Source organism: Vidua chalybeata, chromosome 17 (genome assembly GCF_026979565.1).
Source record: "Vidua chalybeata isolate OUT-0048 chromosome 17, bVidCha1 merged haplotype, whole genome shotgun sequence".
Lineage (NCBI taxonomy): Eukaryota > Metazoa > Chordata > Aves > Passeriformes > Viduidae > Vidua > Vidua chalybeata.
In genome coordinates, this window is record NC_071546.1 from 13,812,685 (window position 1) to 13,834,964 (window position 22,280).

Genomic DNA, 22,280 nt, shown 5'->3' on the forward strand with positions numbered 1-22,280 from the left:
AGGGCGTTAAAAAAGCTCCTGTTATCACCGCTCCTGGAAATTCGTCTGTCAGGGACGCTGCCGCAGCTCTGTTGGTGGTAGAAGATTGTTCCTCTGGACTTTTCTTAAAAAAATAAATAAAATGTCAAGCCCGAAAAGGAAGCCTGCTATTTTTCAAATCCAGGAGCTGTAATCATGCTAATCCATATGATCGTGCTAAAGCCAAGCAAAATGCCTTTTGCATATGATGTAATCAGCCAGGGTAGCCTATTTATAACCACCACTGGCTGGGAGCACCTTCCCAGGAAAATACAATCAGGACAGCTTTCCCTTGGTCACATTCTTCCTCTTCCTCTCTGTATTTTTCACTTTCTTTGTGCTCTTTTGCCTCTTTGTGCTGTCTTCCGAGCCTTAAATACAGCAACTTTTTAATTTTTATTTTAAACTAATGCTTCCCATGCATTCTATTTTATCTGTGTTTCAGAGCCGTGCTGAGTGAAATCCCAGTCCTGTGAAATCAATACCAAAACTTCTATTGATTTCATATAATATATTCCTTTAAATTCAGTACAAATGCTCCACAGGAGTTGTCTATTTTAAGTATGGATCTACTGTACAGGGCTGTCAGTCTCTCAGCTGGATACATAAACCAGCGTGGTTTAATAAATTCGTTGGTGTGGCTTGGGAGCTTTCCGTGTAATAACTGAAAATCTGTTGGTCATACTGAGCATATCAAGTGTAAAAGGAGAGGATTCATCAATGTGAGTATCTATCAGTGGATCGATTGGTATCAATCTTGTTTAACAGTCTGTTTCCTCGGGACACACTTGGGGAACAAAGAGCATTTCAAACTGCTGTTTAAACAAATATAGAGAAGCTCTTTGGGCAACAGGGGGGTGGAGTAAACACCAGACAAAAATGGTCAGCGATTTCAAATACCTGTTAATCTCTCCCATTTCATATTAGTAAATACAGAGTTTCTCTAGATGTAATGTGCCCATTAAAGTGCATCAAGAATGGGGCTTTAAAACCATTTTTTTTGCTTGCAGAAGAAAGTGGCCTGGAAGCCAACATTTGTCCCCTGACCTCCACGTTCAGTAGTTGTCCAAGGAGGAGGGTGACACCTTCTGCTCTGCAAGATTTGTGTTATCCTTAGCTAAATAAATCCCCCTTATGAGACGCTAGAAAAACAAGACCAGGCCCCGAGAGGATACAGAACTAATTAGATCAGGATGCACTGCTTACCTCCATCTACAACTGTAAGATATTTTATGCCTGTCCCATCCAGGTCCCCCCTCATCAAGCACCACCAAAATAAAGATAATCCTGGCCAGTGCTTGGCACGACTGCACACAAGCACAGATTTTGGTACCGAGTAGATGCTGTACAGCCCCCGGGGGTTTTGCAGGGTAAAAGTGCCAGTAAAGAACCAGGTGAAACGAGCCTGTGGTGTTGTGCAATGTCCTGTGGCAGTTGTGTGGCTGCCTGAGGTGCCATCGCTTCCTCCCTCCGGCTGGCGAGTCAGATTTGGGTTTTCCACTCTGCACCACCCTTCTGCACCGCCCCATCACCTCGGGTGGATGCTGCTCGCACAGCAGCTCTGCAGCTGGAACCCTCGGTGCACAGGCAGGAAACTGAGGCACGGACCCTGCTCGATTGCTTGCTGATGAATGCAATGGCAAGTGCAAACCGAGTGTGCCTTCAGCTGGACCCGATTCTCCTGAACCCTTACCTCATGTCCTCCTCCTCCACATCAACATCATCATCTCTTCATCAAATAAATCTCTCCCCAGTGTTTTCCAGCAAACCATCTCATTTTTCACAGATAGACCTGGGACGTGTGCGTTGTTCTACATTAAATCAAAGAGCAACCACGTGTCCCACGGAGATTTTGCAGTGTTTGGAGTTTTTGGAGTTGTTTGGAGTGTTTGGAGTTTTTGGAGTTGTTTGGAGTGTTTGGAGTTTTTGGAGTTGTTTGGAGCGTTTGCAGTTTTTGGAGTTTTTTGGAGTGTTTGCAGTTTTTGGAGCTGTTTGGAGTGTTTGCAGTTTTTGGAGATGTGCAGCCCACATCTCCGCACATTCAAGGATCCTCGCATTTTTGCTTACGCAAGATCAGTCTGGCTTCGGGGGGGGGGGGGTCGGAGGGGCTGGGGTGACTCTGCTGTGTCACTCGGGGGCTTTTACAGCACAGCTCAGTGTGAGGCTCAGCTGAGCCGGGTCCTGCAGTCACCTGCAGCCACACGCACCGTCCCCAATGTGCCACCCAGCGCCGGGGGCCACCCGGCTGCGGCTCGTGGGGAAGATTTCCGCGTGGCTCACGTTCCCATGGACCCCGACAGCCGAAAAGGGGCGTAAAGCTGAAAATTAATCCACTGTGTATTAACGCAGCCAACTTAATGTGGGAAAACGCTCTCAAAGCGCTGCTGCTTCAACTTTTTCACACCAGCCTTCACGTGCCTCGCGTTTTACTCGCTGTTAAAAATACTACTGGCTCAGCTTCGCCGGCTTCCCAGAAAGCGAGACTTTTTAAAAAAGAGTCCTCAAACAGCTGAAGCACACCAGCCTAATTACGCTCTGTCTGCATCCGCTTTTAAAGCCCCTCCAGTCGCCCACCCCGCCGCGAGACCCCGCGCTCGCCCTTCCAGCTATCGGGGCTCTTCCCTTTGCCACCTTATCGAGCGACAAAGGGAAGAATGAGCATTGTCCCGGGCTGCTGCTTGCTTTAGGGGAGGAGGGGGGGGGGGGGAGGAAAAAAAACTCTTTAAAGCACGATATAAAACGCGCAGGTGAGACAACAAAGGTATTGTCCGTGTGCGGGCTGAGAGCCGCGCTGCCGGTTGTTTGTTTACCGGGGGGCGGCCCGGGGCTGCCCCGGCCCCGCGGGGCTCACGCCTTTGTCGCCCGCCGGGGCGGGCCGGGCGCGGGGACTACATGGCCCAGCGTGCCCCGCTGCGCGGATCAATGGGGCTGATTTGAATAATCTGTGAGCCCTTGGACTCAGGCCAATCAGCCGTCAGGGACCCATGATAAATCGCAATGCATTATTGATAATAATAATTACTCTGACATGCGCATTCCGCCCAAATTTCCCAACTCTAGGAATTTGTTGTGAAGAGGAAAATAATTGCTACTATTGCATGCTCCCGATGCTGGTGCACCATGTCGCGACGGAAGCAGGCGAAGCCCCAGCACATCAACTCCGAGGAGCAGCCCCCAGATGCTGCAAGTGGTGAGCGCAGAGGGGGCGCGGAGCGGCCGCGGCTCCCGGCGCGGCTGATGCGCGGAGGCGGCGGCGGGGAGCGAGGGGCGCTTCCCGGGGGGCTTTTTCCACCCTCGTGCTTCACCCCCCGCGCGCTCCGCCAGGAGCCGACCCTCGGCTCGCCCCGGGTTTTTTTGGGGGGCCGAACTCCCCCGCGGGGCTGAGCGAGGCACGGGCTCCTCGTTATTTTCGGGGGGGGGGGGGGGGTTTCGGCTTTGGGCGGCTGCGGAGCGCAGCGCTGCCCCGCAATGCCCCGCACGCTCTCCCCGCGCCCGCGGAGCCTCCGCCGGGTCCCGCGTGGGGCCGCGGCCGCGTGGGAGGGGAACCCCAAAGCCTCCCCGAGGCGGAGGGAATTGGGGGGATGGGGGTAAAGGGGTGGGGGAGCAGAGGGAGAAATTACAGAGAACTTCGGAGGGCTAGGAAATGGCTCGGGCTGGGTTTCCTCGGTGTGCTTAGCACTTTGTCGGGAGATAGATGAGAATTTTTGTGGGGCTTTAAAAGAAAAAAAAAAAAAAAAGACAAAAAAAACGGGGGGAAGAAACCTCCACGCTCGGACTATTTTTGTTGGAGATCACAATCGCCCTGGACCTTTTGTAGCTTGACCTCCAGCCATCTTTGATTTCCGACTTCCTAAAATAACTCCGGTGAGCTAATGTGGGGTGCGCGCGAGCGCTTTGTATTTGGGCGGCGTGGGGGACTCAAGCACCGCGGATCGCTCTCCCCGTTTTCGGGGAGCTCGCATTCCTGGGCCGCGCTACGGGAAAAGCAGAAATTCTGGCTAAAAAAATCGGCCGGGAGCTGCCGGTGGGGCGGGCGTGCAGGGGAAGGGCAGGGGGCACTCGCTGGTGGCCCCCACGGGAGCGGGGCTGGGGCTACCGGAGCGGCATCTTCCCGAGCCGGGCTGCGGGGCCGGCGGCTCCCTGGCCCCGCCGCGGGCTCTTCGCCCGCTATCGCCGCCCTCGGTGCGGAGCTCGGGACGCTCCCGCGGTGCCCGTCCCGCTCCCGAGCGGAATGCGGCGGGAGGAGGGCACGTCCCGCCCGGCCGCGGAGCGTTCGTTCGGAGTTGTTGCGGTTGTTGGTGCCCAAATGTTTCCGTGTGCCCCCCCAAGAACTTTCTTTGGGATCTTTGCTTGCTTTTGGGACTGGTTTTGTTTCCGTGCCTAGAACGGATCAAAACCCGTGCACGTTACGGGAGCTGCTTATTCCCAACCCGCAGGAGGTTCGGGCTCTTTAATTTTTTTTTTTTTTTTCCCCTCCTCCCCCTTCTCTTCTTTGAGTCGAAATGTGCAATTGTTGGGTCCGGTTAATGGTGACTTAAGAAACAGCATGCTGGCCAGAAGGCAATAAATCCCATGTTTAATGCATGACTGTTTTCCTTTGTGCATATGGTTAGGTTGGGGGATGGAGGTGATGTTTCCACATGTAAATCTCTGCCCGCTGCTGGAAAGGCACCTCCGGCCCCGCGCTGAAACAAAAGGGTTAATCACTCCTGATGCGGCCGCTGGGGCGGGGGAGGCGTGCGGGAGGGAGGGAGGATCGCTCCACACCGCGCTCTCCGGGGCAATGGCCAGCTGCTTTTTTGTTATTGTTGTTCGGGCTTTTTTTTCTCCCCCCTCCCGTTCTCGATTTTAACAACGGAACCCTGGACGAAATCCCTCCGGGAGCCCCCGGCCGCCCAGGCCGGCGGAGCTGGGGAAGCTGTGGCGCCGCCCGGGGGGATTCTCCTGCTGCTCGTGGGCTGCCGTGGATTTGGGGGGTCGGGGCAGGTCCCGCACTGAGTCCCCCCCACCCCGTGCGGCATCTCCGCTCTCCGAAATGCAGCCCGAGGCTGCGGCTCCGACGGCTCGGACCGCCCGCCAATCTCCCAAATAAGTCTTGATATTCCCCGCTCCAGGTGTGCCCGTAAATAATAAGTGATGAAGTTGCATAACAAAGTCGAAATTCCGCAGGGATTTGTCTGGGGCATTAGCGAGGATATACACATACTCGTAATAATAAAATCAAGCCCTTATCTCCTTTTTTGCAAGTATTCCCTTTTTTTCGCAAAGCGATTTGGGACCCACCTCTGTGAACAATGCAGCGGGTTAAAGTGTCCCGCGAACCTGGGGATCCATTAACAGGTCAAAAAATCAGCAGGTGGTCACAGGGGAATAATGCTACATACTGAAAATTAGCATTTCCACAAAGGGCTTGAAAATGCCTATTGTGCTGGATTGCTGCCATTAAAAATCGGATTCATTCTTAAAAATACAGTATCAAACTGCAACTTTTTTTTTTTTTTCCCTTAGGGTAAAATTAGCGTAGCTTTGCTTCAGTTATATCTCCGGTTCGTGTGCCGAGCGCTGTAGAACTGGAGAGGGATGTTGGACGAGGAAAGGTTGAACGAGGAAAGCCCAAGTTTTGTGGTGGTTGATCGTAGGTTTGTTTCGGTTGCCCGAAGCTGCTGGCGGGGATGGCCGGGAGCCCCGGGCTGCGGGAGCATCCCCGGGGTGCCGCAGCCCTGGGAAGGGGGAGAGGGTGCCGGGGGGCGGAGGGGGGCGATGCCCGGCTTGCTTTTCCTTTTACGTAAGTGAAACATAATATTCGTAGCAGGGATGGAGCCCTTTCGCCGCGCTCGGCGGCATGTGACGTTTTGACAGAGCTGCTGCTCTAACCTTTGCCTCCTCCTGCTTGCTGTGGGTGGTAAGTTGATGTCAGGCTCACAATTAGGACTCTCATGCAATTGACCTTGGCAGCGGGGTTTGTGCCGTTCAGCTCGCTCCTAAACACCGGGCGAGTGTTTTAAGTGTGGTCCGGGCCGGGCAGGTAGGGCCGGGCAGGGCTGGGGGGGGGGGGGGGCTCGGAGCCAGCTGGAGCGACCCCCGCGGCTGTCGATCGTGGTGCGGGGCAGGCTGTGAGCTCAGGTGGGTGCCGGCTGGCGGTGGCCCCGCCCGGGGTGTTGGTGGCCCGGCGGGGCCGGAGCGCGGGCCGTGAGTGCCCTCCACCGACCGGCCCCGGCAGCTCCGGGGGGCTCCGAGCCCGGCCCGAGAGGGGCCAGCGCCTCCGCTCCCCGCCTTCCCCGCGCCCTTCAGCGCTTGTTTCGCCCTTCACAAGCGCTGTGGGTTGTCCTGTCTTTGGCTGAATATCTCGCTTGAAGTCGTGGGTAGGCCAAGGGGTGAATTAGTAGATAATAAAATAATCAAAGCCTCGAGAAGAGAGCCTGTGAGGCCGTGAAATGCTGATTGTGGGTGTAAGGCGTTTCTGCCTCGTTCTTGGGTGGAAAAACGCAGCTGATGAATTCAGCGTAGAAAGCGTCAAGGCCTTTGGAATATCCCTGTAAGTTGTCAGTGGTGCGTTTTACTTAAGAAAGTGACTTTGTCTCAGTTAAAGTGCGCTAAATGGTGTTTGATAGTGGGAGAAGGCGATTTGGGGCAGTTCAGAGCTTCTGGGAGTCCCCTCCTTTGGAAAAGCATCAGGGAAGCGCGACCCTGAGAGCGACAGCGGGCTGATGGCAGAGGGTTGTGTCAGGAGGGGAGGGTTGGTAATCAATCCTTCACGAGTTAATTTAAACCGGGGAAGTGCATGGTTTTTGTTAATCTTAAAGTAAAAGTAGTTGATCAAATGTAGGCTGTGGGGGAAAGTAAGCTCACCAAAGGTATTAAAACTCTTGATTTAAAAAAGTGGGTGGGAAAGCCCGAGTTCTGTTTCACCCCAATTCAAGTGAAATAAAGTTGAGAAAAAAAGTCACTAATGGCTTTAGATGAGTAATAGGCCAGCAGCACCCTTGTAGAAATCACATCAAACCAGATTTACTTCACTCCTTTTACTGTTTTCCTTAAAAAAAAAAAAAAAATATTTCGAGCGGTGTGGATTTTATCAGCCTTCCTTGTCGATGACCGCCTTGTCCTACACAATAGTGGATTTTATCCATCCATTTGCCAGTGATTCAATCTAACCCCCCTGCTGGGTTTACTGCATTCTTCTAACTTATTGGATAACTAGATGCTGAGAGATAACATTCCTGAAATTCGGGGGTGGGGAGATAAAAAAACCACAGTAGAAGTCCCGTCCCTGGGAAGCCTTTGGAGAGGGCTGAGTGAAGTGCAGGAGGAATTGCCCGGCAGGGCAGTGCTGGGTAAATCCTCGGCCGGTCGTGGGCAGAGCTGCCCCCCTGGCACGGGCAGCCCTGAGTTCAGGCCGTTCTTTCATTTCGGTGGTCACTGCTGGGCTCGGGGCAGCTGAGGCGCTCTGATCGCAGCACTTGGGCCGGGGAGAGGAGGTAGTTACAACGCACGATGATTTTCACAGAAGCTGTTGGGTTTTTTTTACAGAAAACAGTCAATTGCTCCTTTGTTATTCCAGCTACTGTAAAATAACCCAGCGTCCTGCTTGTGAATTTATCTAAAACCCTTTCTTTACGGTAAAAGGGGAAGTAATGCATAACTTCTCTATTTGTCATGCAGCAAGTCGTTTCAAGGTCTGAATTGAATTTATTCAGAGTCAAGCTAATGCTTCAGGGACACAAAAAATACCTGACAGGGCAGGGCTGCCAACCGCTGCTGCCCAGCACAGGGACCTTCAGTGTACTGGATTCTCTTTCTCTGAGATGGCAACTGCTGCTCAGAACCAGAAAAGTTACCAGAGCTCCTCAGAATTATGAAAATGAGGAGTGTGGGCTCTGCTGGAGATTGGGAAAGGGGCATTGAATTCGGTGTGATCTTATCAGCACAGAAGTAGAAAAATATTATCAAGGGAAAGGAGATAAATGATCGGATGCTTTGAAGCAGTTAAAGTTTGAGGACTTGTCTAGACATTATCCTGGAATATCTCCATAGGGGTGGGCAACGGGGTTTGGTGCAGATATTTCTGTGCCACTGGAAAAAGTAAAAGCTGAGGTTATTTTTTAATATTTTGTGACGTGGAAACAGTGTCATTCTGCCTGGGAGATGGGACTGGGAAAGCCCCAAACACTTAAGGATGTGGAAAAGAGGTTTTCATGTTTTACTGTATTCCATGAAATAGGAAAGTCAAAGACCTCTCAAGTCAGTGTAGAGTAGTTCTGGAAGTTTGTCTTTTTTTAATCTAGATACCTTCTTTCCAAGTATATAGGCTCAGACTCTTGCAAAACGGGTTTAAAACAATCTGTTCTTGATCCTGGTTGACTCTGACCAGGTTCTGAATTGTGTAGTAGTTGTACTTGTCTGCAGCCTGGACTTCTCTGTGTGTTTTTAGAGTTAAATCAGCTTTAGAGACATCACTTCAATGATACCCGGGATGGGAAATGCATGCTGCCATTCTTGTTTCTTTCACTTACAGGAGTTGTTTGGGCTGAAGGGGAAGTGTTTAATTTTCCCTGTTTAAATGGGAGGCATCCAAACATTTTTGATCATAGCTGTGCTGAGAACTCCCTTCCTCCCTGTTCAAGGACTTGTGCAGGTTTGGATTTATTGCTCTGCAGATCACAGCAGAACAGGCCTCTGATACTTGCGAATTTCTGTTATTGATCACGTGTTTATTTTTAAAAGTAAACTTTCACATGCTCTTCATGCCACACAACATTAAACGGTTGAAGTTTGAGCACAGACAGTGCCCTTGTTGAGGGAAGAAATGGCAAAGTTTGCAGTATCCTCCCTCAAGCAGGGTAAGGTGTTGTCACCTGGACATGGTCCCCTCCACGTTCAGGACGCACCCGGGGGTGGTTTGGCCACACCTTGCACAAGCCAAAGCCCCCAGAAGCTCCTGAGCTTCACCTCTTCCCATCCCGGGGGGCAGCAGGGGACCCGGGACTGGATCCAGGAGGTCTGGGCAGGACAGAGGGGTGACACCCTTGCCCCGAACTCACCGCACCTCTGGCACCCATCAAATTAGAGCAGATACAGTGAGCTCCAGCATGTCCCAGCCCATGGGGGCTGGAATCCTGCCAGGGCCCTTTCTGCCTCCCCCTCACCGGGAGGTTTTCCCTCCTGAGCTCTCCTGCCCTGAGCTCTGCCCCGCCTGCAGCGGGCTGGGAGTTTGTTGTTTGAGGGATGGCAAGGCTGAGCAAAAACATCCTGTTTTGGTTATAATTTCTCTTAACCTCTTGCAGTTCAGATATTTCCCCGATTTTGGTTTGGTTTTTTTTTTTTTTTTTTTATCCACGTGCAAATTCTGCTCAGTCTGAGCTGTGGTGTGCTGGTGGTGGAAGGGCAGGAGTGGACTTGGACCCAGCTTGGCTTTTTCCCTGCCCCTTCCCAGAAGTGGGTGAGTTGTGGGTGCAGCTGAAGGAGGCCTCCCGCGAGGTCGGAAATGCCTCGGGGTAGATTTGCGAGCAGGACTTGTTACTTGTATTATAGTTTTAATAATCATAAGTATCAATGGAGGCCATACTCGAGTATCAAGTTCTGGATTTTAATCAAGTCTTTGCTACTGTGTTCACGTAGGGATTATTATTAGGGGCGTGTTGGCTTTCAAAGGATTTTAGAGCTAATACTGGCCTTGCTTTGCTGTTGTCAGCCCTCTTTGCCTTGTAATTATTTTCGTAATGATAGAGCAAAAGTCGTTTAGATCGGTGCAGTAAGAATTGCTCAAAATTCCTCTGTTAAAGATCTTGTATGAATTTCTGAGAGATGGTTAACAAAGAATTAGGACCTGAAGTGCAAACGTGGTGACAGATAACTCATGTGTGGTGTTTTGCTCAGTGTTTAAATACCTCCTCTGTCCTGGTGTTCCTTTCAGAGCTGTGTTGCAGGTGCTGCCTGGCAGAACTGTTCCAGGGGATTTTTACCTGTATGAAAAGGGATTTTTTTTTTTCCAAATCCCTTTTCATTGAGCCTTGTGAGAGTCCTTTTAAAATATGTTTTTTCTCGTAAAGGGAACTGAGATGCGGATTTTATTTGGGGTTGTGAAGGAATTGGCATCAAAACAAAGAGCAGAACTTCAGATTGATCTGCAAACTTGATTCCAGTGTCTTGTGTGGAGTCAGTGATCTTAATGGTGAATGCTTGGTCTAACTCTAGCAATTAATAATGTGACTTTCTTTTATTTTAAGGGAGTCCACAAGACGTCCCAGGTGATAGAGATGGTGAAATGAGTTCCAAAAGGTGCCGCACGGAGGAAACCAAAATCTGTGAGAAATGCTGTGCAGAATTCTTTGTTCTCTCTGAATTCCTTGAGCATAAGAAAAATTGCACTAAAAATCCGCCTGTTCTAATCATGAATGACAGTGAGGGAGCAGTCCCCCCGGAGAGCTTCTCCGAGGCTCCTCTGGGGCCCTTCCCAAGCGACCGAATGGATGGCAGGACACGCAAGGACATTCAGGCCAAGGGCTGCACTGGCTCTGTGGAAAAGAGAGAAGGAAAAATGGACGCTGAACCGGTAGGAGGAATGTACCTTAAAATAGAACCCCCCCTCACGCCTGCGGCCCCCGGCCTAAGCTATCTACCAAAACCCAAAGTACCAAACACTAACGTGACTTTGCAGACCATCCGTGGCACTAAGGTGGCCGTGAACCAGCGGGCGTCCGACGCCATCTCCTCCTCGGCGGCCGGGTTCAACGCCATCCCCATGATCCTGGAGCAGCTCGTGTGCTTGCAGCAGCAGCAGCTCCAGCAGATCCAGCTGACGGAGCAGATCCGCATCCAGATTGCCATGATGGCTCCCCACGCCCTGCACCCCTCCATAGCAGCTGCTACTGACCCGCTCAAGGCTCTGGGTGCCCACATGTCCCAGCAGCTCTCGGCTGCCGTGGCTCTAATCGGACAGAAAGCTGGGAGCCAGAGCCTATCGCTGGAATCCTTGAAGCAAGGAAAACTACCTCATTCTAACACTGGCATTGCAGCCGCCAGCTCGCTGGCTGCTGGGCTCTCCTCCTCCTTCCCCCTGAAGCCAGAGGGGAGCCGAGGCCTCCCCGGCTCCATCTCTCAGTTCCCAAATCCTTTGCTACCTCAGTCCTCCGGCTCGGTCATCTTCCAGAACCCGCTTTCGGCCGTCTCGTCTGTGATGGATTCCTCAAAGAAGGGCAAGGGGAAACCCCCCAACATCAGCGTGTCTGAAAGCAAACCGAACGCAGAGGAGCCGTTCTTCAAACACAAGTGTAAATTCTGTGGGAAGGTCTTTGGCAACGACAGTGCCCTGCAGATCCACCTCCGCTCCCACACCGGGGAAAGGCCCTATAAATGTAACATCTGTGGGAACCGCTTCACGACCAAAGGAAACCTCAAAGTGCATTTTCAGCGTCACAAAGACAAGTACCCCCACATAAAGATGAATCCTTACCCAGTTCCTGAGCACCTGGACAATGTTCCTACCAGCACTGGAATCCCGTACGGGATGTCTGTGCCCCTGGATGAGTCCAACCTGATTGTGGACAGCAAACCTCTCCTAACAACTCTGCCTACCTCTGCGGCCACCGGCGCACCTCAGACCATCTCCAGCCTGGCAGGCATCAAGGAGGCTCTGCCTGGTACGTTCTCAAGCGAGCTGCAGTCAAGGCCCTCTCCCGAAAGCGAGGGCGGCTCCTCCTCATCGGGGGCGGTCGGTCACGAGTCGGGAACGGAGCAGAGCTTGAGCTCACCACAAGCTGCCTGCAGCGTGAGCATCTTCCACGTAGGTGGGTCAAACGAGCAAGGCTCAGAGACATCAAAGCTCCAGCAGCTGGTTGAAAATATCGACAAATCCACTGCCGACCCCAACGAGTGCCTGATATGCCACAGAGTGCTGAGCTGCCAGAGCTCGCTGAAAATGCATTACCGCACCCACACCGGGGAGAGGCCGTTCAAGTGTAAGATCTGCGGCCGTGCCTTCTCCACTAAAGGGAACCTTAAAACCCACTACGGCGTCCACCGGGCCAACACCCCCTTGAAGATGCAGCATTCGTGCCCGATTTGCCAGAAGAAGTTTACAAATGCCGTGGTGCTGCAGCAGCACATCCGCATGCACATGGGCGGGCAGATCCCCAACACCCCGATGCCGGAGCCGCCCTGCGACAGCGCCGAGGTGGATCCTGCCGTGCCTGAGAAGAACGGAGACATCGGTCGCCCAGAGGAGACGGTGGAAAGCATAGACATGGAAGACGACGTGGACTCTCAGGATGGCCCCAGGAGTTCTTCCAAGCCTCCTACTCCGTATGATGCACAATCAGAGTCGCCCGCCGCGGCCGCCGCCTTCTCCGGGGTTGCAGCGCTGGAGAACCAGATGAAGATTGTGGCCTCCTCTCTGAGCTTGCAGCGGCAGAGCAGCCTGAAGTCCAGCGACAACGGCTCGGCAGAGAGCGACGGCATGACCAACGACTCGTCCTCGGTGGCGGGCGATGCCGACTACCAGAACGGCAGGAGCCCCGCCGCCTCCGAGGCCGCGTCGCTGCAGGCGCTGTCCCCCGCCAACAGCCAGGCCGAGAGCGTCAGGTCAAAGTCACCTGCCTTCAACAACCAGGAGGATGCAGGCACGGGGAGTAAACCAGAGGGTCCTGAGAATGCTCCTGCAGAAGTGGAAGGGGTGGTCGGCGCTTTGGATTTAACGTACGGCAATATTGGTCGGAAGGTCATTAAGGAAGAGCCTGGGCTACACTTTGCAAATGGGGAATATGGTGAGTAAGGCAAAATGCTGGCAGGGATTTGGGGTGGGGCAGTAGGAAATCAATCCTAAAAGGACCAACAGGAAAACAAAACTTCCTCAGCTTTCCCCTCTTCCTGCTCTGTTTGGATAAGGGCATAGGCCCTGTAAAGTTTTCCTGACTAAGTCAGGCCCAAAATTCAAAGGCTTAACTGCTGTCATCTCCTTAAAATTAATGTAGACTGTGCCTCCTGTGTCTTTCATGGGCTCACTTGACATCTCCTTACGGCTCTTCAAAAATACACATTTGTGTTTTAAGGGAAAGCTGCTGATTGTGACGTGGAAACCCTAAAATAGTTTGTGGGGTTTTCAGGCTCTTTAGCGTGAAGGTCTTAAGGCTGATCTAAATTTGACCTGAAAGACTTTCTATTTCAAGCTCACCAACAAACCCAGGAATGAACTGATGAGTTTTGGGGTATCCTAGGAAATGTGGTGGCCTCTGCAGATGTGCTCTTCAGGCACAGAGAGCTTCAAAAGCAGGGCCTCGAGTCTCAGCCAGGCTTAAGCTTGGAAGCAGAATGAGGCTGGGATAAGCATCACCTTTGCTTTCTTTCCAGGTCGAAGCAGTATCCCAGCTGCTTTTGTCAGAGCCCCACCAGCCCTGATAAAAATGGAGCTGCCCGGCGATCGTCCCCTCAGCACTGGCCACTTCATTGGCCCCCCAGCTCTGTCCCCTGGGGTCGCCCCTCTCCTGGTGCCGCGCCCCAAGTTCTGCCGTCCTGCCAAACAGCACATCTGCACTACCTGTGGGAAGAACTTCTCCTCTGCCAGCGCCCTGCAGATCCACGAGCGCACCCACACCGGGGAGAAGCCCTTTGCCTGCACCATCTGTGGGAGAGCCTTCACCACCAAAGGAAACCTGAAGGTGGGTCCTGTCTGTTGTCATCTCCCTGGTCTGTGAAACTAAGACTAGAGGTGGAAAGGCTGTTTCTAATATTTGACCTGCCCCTGAGACAGCACTGATTTTCTTTTAGTTCTTCGAATACTTACTTTTGACCCTTGCCTCCTTCCTGAGTTTCTCCACACAGTTTTTTTTTTTGTGCTACTGAGATCACCCGCAGGTCTTTGCTGCTGTCCTTGACTTTCCTTTTGGGATGGAAGGGGAGGCTTAGCACTCACTAAGCAGATTGCTTTCTTTTTTAATTTGGATTTGGATGTGTCAAGACATAAGCATTCCATAGACTGCTACAAAATGCTGCCTGCTGAGTAAATGCATTACACTGCACTGCTTGAAATTTTGTGAGATGAGAAGGGATAAACTAGGATAATCCTGAGGTGGCACAAAGTGCTTGGGGATTGTGGCTAAGCACACGCTGAAGAAGTGCTGTGAGTGTGTCCCTTTGCCAGATGAATCCATTTGCCCCATGAGGGATTCAGCTCCCTCACTTGCACAGAGGCTTTTCCCTCCCTGTGAGAACCCTCTTCAAGCTCTTCAGTCCTCTTGCATAAATGCTGATGGGGAGAGAAAATACTCTGCAGTGTGTGAGCAGTGCCTTGCTGGAAGCATCAGCAGAATGTGGTGTGGAAGATTGCAGCTTAAATGAACCTCTCTGCCAAATTACTTAGTGGGTTTGTTTTTTTTTTTTTTTTTTTTTTGCATTACCCAGTATTTTTTTTCAGTTTGCAGCAGATAATGTGGTTTCTGTTTTGGGGGCAGAGAGGGTGTGTTTGCCAACAGCACTTATTCCAAGTGTAAAACACAGTCCTCTGAGCCCTCTAGCAGCCAACTCCAGAGAGCCACGGTGATGTCAGGCAGTGAATGACCGTGTCTGACACGTGCCAGGAAGGGAGCTCTGACAAGAACCACCCAACTTAACGTTCAGCTGAACGCAAACGGAGCAAGCCTGACTTCTTTGGGCTACTTGGCTGCAAGCAAAGTAGAATTTGGGTCCGCCACGGAAGAGCTGCAGAATTAACGATTCTCTTTGCTTCCCCCCCTTCTCCGGAAGGTCCATGTAGGAACCCACATGTGGAACAACTCAGCCAGGCGGGGCAGGCGGCTGTCCATCGACAACCCCATGGCCCTGCTGGGCAACGACCCCAAGAAGGTGTCGGAGATGTTCCCCAAGGAGATGGTGGCGCCCTCGGTGAGCATCGACCCCGCCGTGTGGAACCAGTACGCGGCCGTGCTCAGCAACGGGCTGGCCGTGAAGACCAACGAGATCTCGGTGATCCAGAGCGGGGCCCTGCCCGCCCTGCCCGTGCCCATGGCCGGGGGCTCGCCCATGAACTCTGCCCCGGCCTCCAAGGTGGACCCGGGCCAGGCTGGCGCCGCCTCTGACGCGGAGAAGGCGGGCGGTGCTGCTGCAGACAGTGTGCCAAAACACCAGTTCCCCCTCTTCCTGGAGGAGAACAAAATCGCCGTTAGCTAAAGACTCGAGAGGAGTAGACCTACAGAAAGAACAAATATATATAGACACAAACATATATTTTTAAGAGATTCCACTTCGGCCTCCTATTTTCCTATTGACGTGCAAATGATTTTATGGTTGTCTTTGTAAGAGTTGCCCAGAGTACAATCATGACGTTGCTTTGCAAATAGTAATTAATAAAGAATAGGATTTCCTTCTATTTGGAAAGATGCGGGTCTTGCAAAGTAGTTCTTACGTGTGACTTTAATGTGTACAAGCCTTACAGAAGTTTCTACAACTTGAAATTCCAAAGGTTAGAATATTTACCTCTTTGTTTAGAGTGATAATGGGGGTTTTGAATAGAGTGGAAACAACCTACTGTTGATGGAAAAGCTTTTATTTACTGATGAGAAATGGAAACTATTGATGCGGGTAAATATCCTAGAATGTCTGCCACCCTCTTAGAATTTTTCTGTTTGGATTTTTGGCTCTGTGTGGTTTCTGAATGTACTTTTTCTTAATAATTGCTATAAAAACTAAAAAGTTTTTGGTTTTTTTTATTCCTTTGGTTTTTTTGCCTCAGAAGTTCTATGAAAAGCAAGTTGCTGTTTTTCTTTAGTCACTGCTCCTAAGTAATTAATTCTTTGTGTTGTTGACTGCTGCTTATTTAATACTACTACTAGGACAGTCCTTCAAGTATAGTGCCAAAATTCCTGCTTCCAAAGATGTGCAGTTTTTCCTAGATGTTTTATTTCAATACCAAGAGCCCCAAACAAGCATGGGTGGGTATGTATATACTTTTTTTGTTGTTGTTGTTTCCTCTTGAAAGGGAAGACTTGCCTTGGGAAGTCAGGTCTGAAAGCTCTGCAAGGAATCTCAGGTGACTGTTGCAATTTGCCATGGGAACTGGTTTCCTTAGCAAGAGACTTTTTGGTTTTTTTTTTTTTTTTTCGTTTGGGTAATTTAGGAGATCAGTCTGTGTAAACCTGTATTTAAATATGAAGTATTCATGCTTAGGTTAAATGTTTTGTGGGTTTTTGGATGGCATTCCTACTCTGGTCATTAAGGTTTTTTTTGGTGGTCTGTGAGCTTGCATTCCACTAAAATGGTAATTAATGATCCATGTGTGTTGTATGAAGGTTGCTGGGATAGTCATCTGGATTCTAAGTTATCTACCTCATTTTTTTCCTTTTGTAGTTGTAGTGTCTATTTTTTCTAATAATGACCACTGTAATGACTGAGATTCGAGCAGATGCTTCCATGCACTATGTGAAACCAAAACCTGTTGTATTATTAGTGGAAGCACCTGAGGAGTTGCTGGACTGACCTTTCACTATTCCTCGAACGCCTGCTGGAACTGGATGTGGAATGGGATCTGAACCAGGCTGCAAAGGGAGCATTTGGTGTGGAAGGACTGAAGGAAGGAAAGAAACCTGGCTGTTGACTGCAGGAAATCTTCAAGTCCAGTCTCTCGTGGAAGGCCCCAAAAATGCAGATTTACCAAAAGTTTGTGTGATGTTGTTGCACCTGATTCTTGCTTATGATCTCTGTATGCCGAGTTGTGCCTTTCCTGCTGGACTTGTGGGTAAGAACATACCAGTACCTGTTTACACTGTAAAATGGATATTGTTACATAGACCACGCAAAAGGCATCCCAACTGTCACATTTCTACATTGTGAATGTATGACTTCGAAGAACTCTGTAGTTTTGAGTATCTACTGATGCGTTTCTGTTGACATTTTTGAGAATAAATTTTGGGATGGCTTTTTCACACTTGGTGCTGAACATTCTTCTGGCAAAAAGGTTTTTGTCTGCTGAAGAGCGTGTTCAGGAGGCAGCGTGCTGCTTCACTCCAGGGACCTGAAATCCAGGAGCTACAGTTAGGCTTTAGTTCATTACTTAGAGCAACAGGAGCTAGGAAGCCGTGGAGGAATTGGAGATCCATTCCTCAGGAACAGCTGGGGTTTGATGCAGGGGTTGGGATGTGCCAGGGATGTTGATTTCCACACTAGAATAGAATGACAGGAATATGTGCGGTCATTTCTGTACTGTGATCATCCTACAAAGGGAAGAAGAATATTAAGTTGTCAAATTGCCCGTGCCTGAAGATGCTGGCTGCATAGAAAAAGGATAAATAACTTCCCCTAAAGAACAAAGAAAAACAGTTCTGAGAACAGCCCTGATAAAATGGAAAAGTGCTGAGATCCTGATTCTGGCAACATAATCCAACAAATGTATTTTGCCTTTGGGAGGTAACAGAGGAGGAAAAGGGATGCAGAACCAGGGAACCCTAAAGCTGCACCTTTCCAACATCAGAGCTGCCTGATTGTGGTGCTCCTCGCTCAGTCCTTGGGTGCAAAGAAAGGCAGAAAGCAAACGCTTGTTTTCTTACCTCTGCTCTCAAGGAAGGTGTGGGGGGGGGCAGGACAAGTCTGAGGTCCAGGAACATCTTGTCCCTTCCAGAGGTGAGTTGGATTTCTGGCCAAGCTGTGGGGCTCTGACTGCCTCTTCATTCCCATCCACAGCAGTATAATTCCATAGTCACACCTCTGCTGCCTTCAGGTGTACTGCTCAGCAGGCTGGACAGTGAGGGCAGAGGAGGGAAGGAGTTGTAGAAAAGCCTGAGTGCTGCTCTGGAAATGAACAGCGAGGAACGTGCTGGCAGAGCAGGGCAGCACGAGGCTGTGCCAGGCAGGTGTGATGGGCAGTGGGGTCAGGCTGGGCTGTGCTGGCCTTGGGGCAGAGCCCAAAGGCTGTGACCTGGCCCGGGGCACTGCAGGGCTTTGCTCTCCAGGCCAGGGTGTCAAGCTGTGCCAGCCTGGTGACAAGGCAGCTCCAGGCTGGAGCAGGGTGAGAGCCCTGGCTAAGCCACCAAGTCCTGGATCTCCCCACAACACCTGGGTAACAGGTAGGACCTATCTGAGCCTGTCCCCACAGCAGGGGCTGGGCCATAGGGATGTTCCTGCTGCAGGGGAGAGTTTGCAGAGCAAGCAGGGTGGGGATTACCTGCCCTGCCATGTGTGAGAGCTGAACCTTGGGAGAGTCAGTGTGCTGGAACTGCCCACAGTGGCAAGTGTGCTCAGCTTACAGTAACATCTACAGTTGCATCTCAACAATTAAAAGAGACAGCTGATTGTCTTGTGGCCTTGGCTGATGTGAATCAGGAGCGGGTTTACCGTGCTGATGCAGCTGCAGTGGTGTGAGAGCAGAGTATGTGCACTGTCTCTGCTCGTTAGCCTCTCCTCTTGCCTGGAGGACTTCCTTGCTGCTTTTGTTACTGCTTACTTTGCCCCTCTCTCAGAGGATTTGCAGGCTGTTGCTGTTGTGTAAGTAGCACATTTGCTTATATGAGCTAAGGTAGAATCTGGCTTGCTTAAAATGTCGAATTTGAACTTAAATGTTGCATTGCTTAAAACAAAACAACTAAACTTTAAGTACATTTGCTTTATCTTAATGTATTGCTTCACGTATTCCTCTAAGGAAGGATTTCTTTTAAACTGCCCTTTCTGTCCAAAGCTTCCCAAAAAGTCGATGGGAGCTTTGAGGAGGGAATTTGACAAGTGCAGATGAGCAGCTCAGGGCTGAGCTCAGCGGGGCTGATTTGCCTTTCCACAGCTGGCAGTGAGGGAAGGACCTGGCTGAGGTGCTTGAACTGATGGGATGGCAGAGAGGGGCTGGAACAACGGCAAAGAGATGAGAATGACATTAATGTTCAATTTCTTTTCTGTTGAAGGCCATGGGGCTCCTTGCAGGGTTTGCAGTCTGGAGTCGGGGAAGGTGATCATTTCTGTCTGCAGAGACAGAAAGCTGCCCTGGGGTCTGTGTGATTCCAAGAGGTTCCTGCTCAGAGCTGAGGCTTCCTTGGTGCTTTTCTGTGCTGAGTGCTCAGCCCAGAGGGCTCCTCTCTCTCTGCCTGCCCTTGCCCTGCCTCCCTGCTGGCCGGGGTGTGCTGAGTGCTGGGCTCACGTGTTTGACTTCAGCTCACATTCACCACTGACCTAGAAAAGCTCCTGGCACTGCACAGCCACAGCAGGACAGGAAACAGCTCAGAGGCACAGAGAGAACCAGCAATTACACACTCCTGGAGCCTATTAGCATGCTATCTCTGCTGTTCTCATAGCTTCTGGTTTGTGCACTTTGAGTTCACTGCATGTAAGGGGCCGTGTTCTTTGCAACATTCTGGTTGCTGTTGGTGCTGGCTGGTTTATTGCAAAACTTGTTTGTTAATGCCTGTTATAAGTGATTTTGTGCTGGACTTCACAGTCACCCTCTGCCATCATCTCTCTCCTTTTAAACTTCTTTATTGACGTATCTGATTGTCACATCTCACAGGCCCAAGATTCGCTTCTCTGACTCAATTACTTTGTGCAGAAAGTGAAGTCAGAATGAGAACAGGTGGCTCTCATCATGGGCCTTGTTTTCCATACTTGGTGCAGGCAAAATCCAGACACAACTAAACATTTGTGTGTCTCTCTAAAGAAAACTAAAACCCCAAATCCAGTAAAACTCACAATATCTAGTGCTAATAAATATATATGTTTATTTATCTTGTCCCCACCCAGCCCGGAGCTCTGAGTGCCACCTCCAGGAATTCCAGGGACACCTGCAGGGATGGGCACTCCAAACCTCCCTGGGCAGCCCCTGCCAAGGCCTGAGCACCCTTTCCATGAAGGGGACAAAACTGAGCTGAGTCAAAGCACTCAGTTTATGCACTCATGGGAATCGGAGGGCCAGGTGCACACCACGGTGTGCTGTGAACAGAAGGTGATGCAGGAGGAATGTATGGGGAAAAGAACGACAAATAACCTGTATTCTCAGCGTAGTAATACAGAATCAGGCCTGAAATCCTCTGTTCACCCTCTCTTCCCAGACACTCCCTGCCTTTGCAGTCCTGTGCATGTGGTGACAGAGGATGTTTGTAAATCAGGTTACCTGGGTTGGCTTTACAGCCCTGCACAGTCCTGTCCATCCACTTGGCAAAGTTTGTTTTAGAAAAAAATTGTCTCCATGCAGTCTAGATGTTCAGAATACCAAACATAACTTTTTAATTTTTTTTTTTTTTTGACACACTGTTTTGGTTCTCTTTCCCACGAAACCAGTTTGATTACTTAGGTCCTTAAAGTTCAGCACACATTCAGGTGATTTGCTGCCTCGGGGTACCTAAATCTCTGTATGTATTAAAAGTACTCCACCCCTCTCAAGTCCCAAAGTCCAGATTTGAAAAACATCAAATTCCTTCATTACTTATTCTTCTGTCTCCCCCTAAATTCTTCCAGTCTTAAATGACAAATTAACTACTACATTATGTAGGGATTTTCTTTTTCGTTTTTTTTTTACTTTTTATAAAAGTTGCACATGTAACAAATATTTTCAGCTTATAGCTTTACATTTTTTTTATCACACTCCCAGGAGGTGTAACACAAAAACAATATGCCAAGAATTCACAGAACAGCTACAGCTAATAGCCAGATCATGTCAAGAACTAACAAAATACAAACATAAAATGCAAGTGGGAGTGTATTTGTCTAGAAAGCCTTTTTTCTTTCTTCATTTCTTAAGCTGACAGCTGTCCTAGCTGAACGACAGTTTGACTATTATGGTTTTAAAAATGAGGTGCTAAAGGGTTGTTTTCTTCTTGATCCACAACATGTAATTATGCGAGGAAGAAAAAGATCCTACACAAAGACTGCACTTCCTCAGAGCAGTATCTGCTCTGAAACTTCATTATGAGAATGCCAAATGTTCCCTGCATAGCAGAGCCCGTGGCAGGGGGAGCTTTATTGTAGTTTCCCTTAGCAAGTGTTGATGGATTTATGGAGGGCTTCATTAAATATAGGCTTAAAGGATATCCGCTATCGCCCACTTGTCAAAAGCAAAAATAATATCAAAGCCATCCGTGCAGCCCCGAGCTGCAGGTGTTAACAGTGCCCGCTAATCTGGGAGTGTTTAAGTCCCCAATTAATCGCAGTAGTCTTGTCTGAGCTCAGCCCTCTCAGAGATAAATTTCCAAGATGAATGCATCCCGTGGAGGCTGAGGGCACTTGTGCAGCGATCCCACCCTGCTGATGGCCCGTGCTCTGCTTGGGAGGCTGCCTGCAACAGAGGCTGGGCAGAGTTAAAGAATAAAGCGGGGATTTATTAAAAGGCCTTCAAAGGATGCACCTTGGGCAGTACAAGAGCCTGGCCACGCCTACACCCAAAATGGGTGGGGAGTCACGAGTTTTCACACTTTTATAAGTTTGGGTCCATTTCCATATTGGGGTTCATTGCCCAATTCCAGCTCCAGGTTGTGCAGTCCCAACCCTCCCAGGTTGCTCTCCTCCATTCCCTGCTGTTTGCACTTTCTGGGCCTGAAGCTGCAAGCGTGTCCTTGGTTCTGGGGCTGGAAAAGGATTGTTCTGTGTGCCTGAGCTGTGAGGAGAGCTGGCTGACACTTCATATGGAGTTCAGAGTGACACACCAATGCAGTGCAGAATCTGGAAAATATGAGAGCTAAAACTTGAGGCATCACCTGGCTCTCAGTGCTCCTTCCCAACAGTGGCTCTGTGTGCAGAGCTGAGCTGGGAGTGGGCAGCTTTGGCAGGTTTGCTCTGATTTTGAGGGGTTGAATGGCACAGCCCAGGCTCTGATTTTGAGGGACTGAATGCCACAGCCCAGGCTCTGATTTTGAGGGACTGAATGCCACAGCCCAGGCTCTGATTTTGAGGGACTGAATGGCACAGCCCAGGCTCTGATTTTGAGGGACTGAATGGCACAGCCCAGGCTCTGATTTTGAGGGGTTGAATGCCACAGCCCAGGCTCTGATTTTGAGGGGTTGAATGCCACAGCCCAGGCTCTCATTTTGAGGGTTGAATGCCACAGCCCAGGCTCTGATTTTGAGGGGTTGAATTCCACAGCCCAGGCTCTGATTTTGAGGGACTGAATGCCACAGCCCAGGCTCTGATTTTGAGGGGTTGAATTCCACAGCCCAGGCTCTGATTTTGAGGGTAGAATGGCACAGCCCAGGCTCTGATTTTGAGGGACTGAATGGCACAGCCCAGGCTCTGATTTTGAGGGGTTGAATGCCACAGCCCAGGCTCTGATTTTGAGGGTTGAATGCCACAGCCCAGGCTCTGATTTTGAG

The 22,280-nt window shown here is 50.3% G+C and overlaps 1 protein-coding gene across 1 annotated transcript; it reads left to right on the forward strand.

Moving 5' to 3' along the window:
- The first annotated feature begins 3,138 nt into the window (after positions 1 to 3,138).
- Positions 3,139 to 16,928, forward strand: SALL4 (spalt like transcription factor 4). The gene is made up of 4 exons (XM_053958642.1): positions 3,139 to 3,208; positions 10,245 to 12,779; positions 13,363 to 13,670; positions 14,755 to 16,928. Exons 1-4 carry the CDS (start codon positions 3,139 to 3,141, stop codon positions 15,175 to 15,177), a joined length of 3,336 nt encoding a protein of 1,111 aa, XP_053814617.1. The 3' UTR covers positions 15,178 to 16,928.
- Positions 16,929 to 22,280: the final 5,352 nt, after the last annotated feature.

What these genes read in the sequence shown, in the direction of transcription:
- SALL4 (XM_053958642.1), top strand. Translation starts at nt 3,139, where the DNA reads ATGTCGCGACGGAAGCAGGCGAAGCCCCAGCACATCAACTCCGAGGAG. An exon ending in GCCCCCAGATGCTGCAAGTG is followed by an intron (nt 3,209 to 10,244) that starts GTGAGCGCAGAG and finishes TTTTATTTTAAG; the next exon opens with GGAGTCCACAAGACGTCCCA. An exon ending in CTTTGCAAATGGGGAATATG is followed by an intron (nt 12,780 to 13,362) that starts GTGAGTAAGGCA and finishes CTTTCTTTCCAG; the next exon opens with GTCGAAGCAGTATCCCAGCT.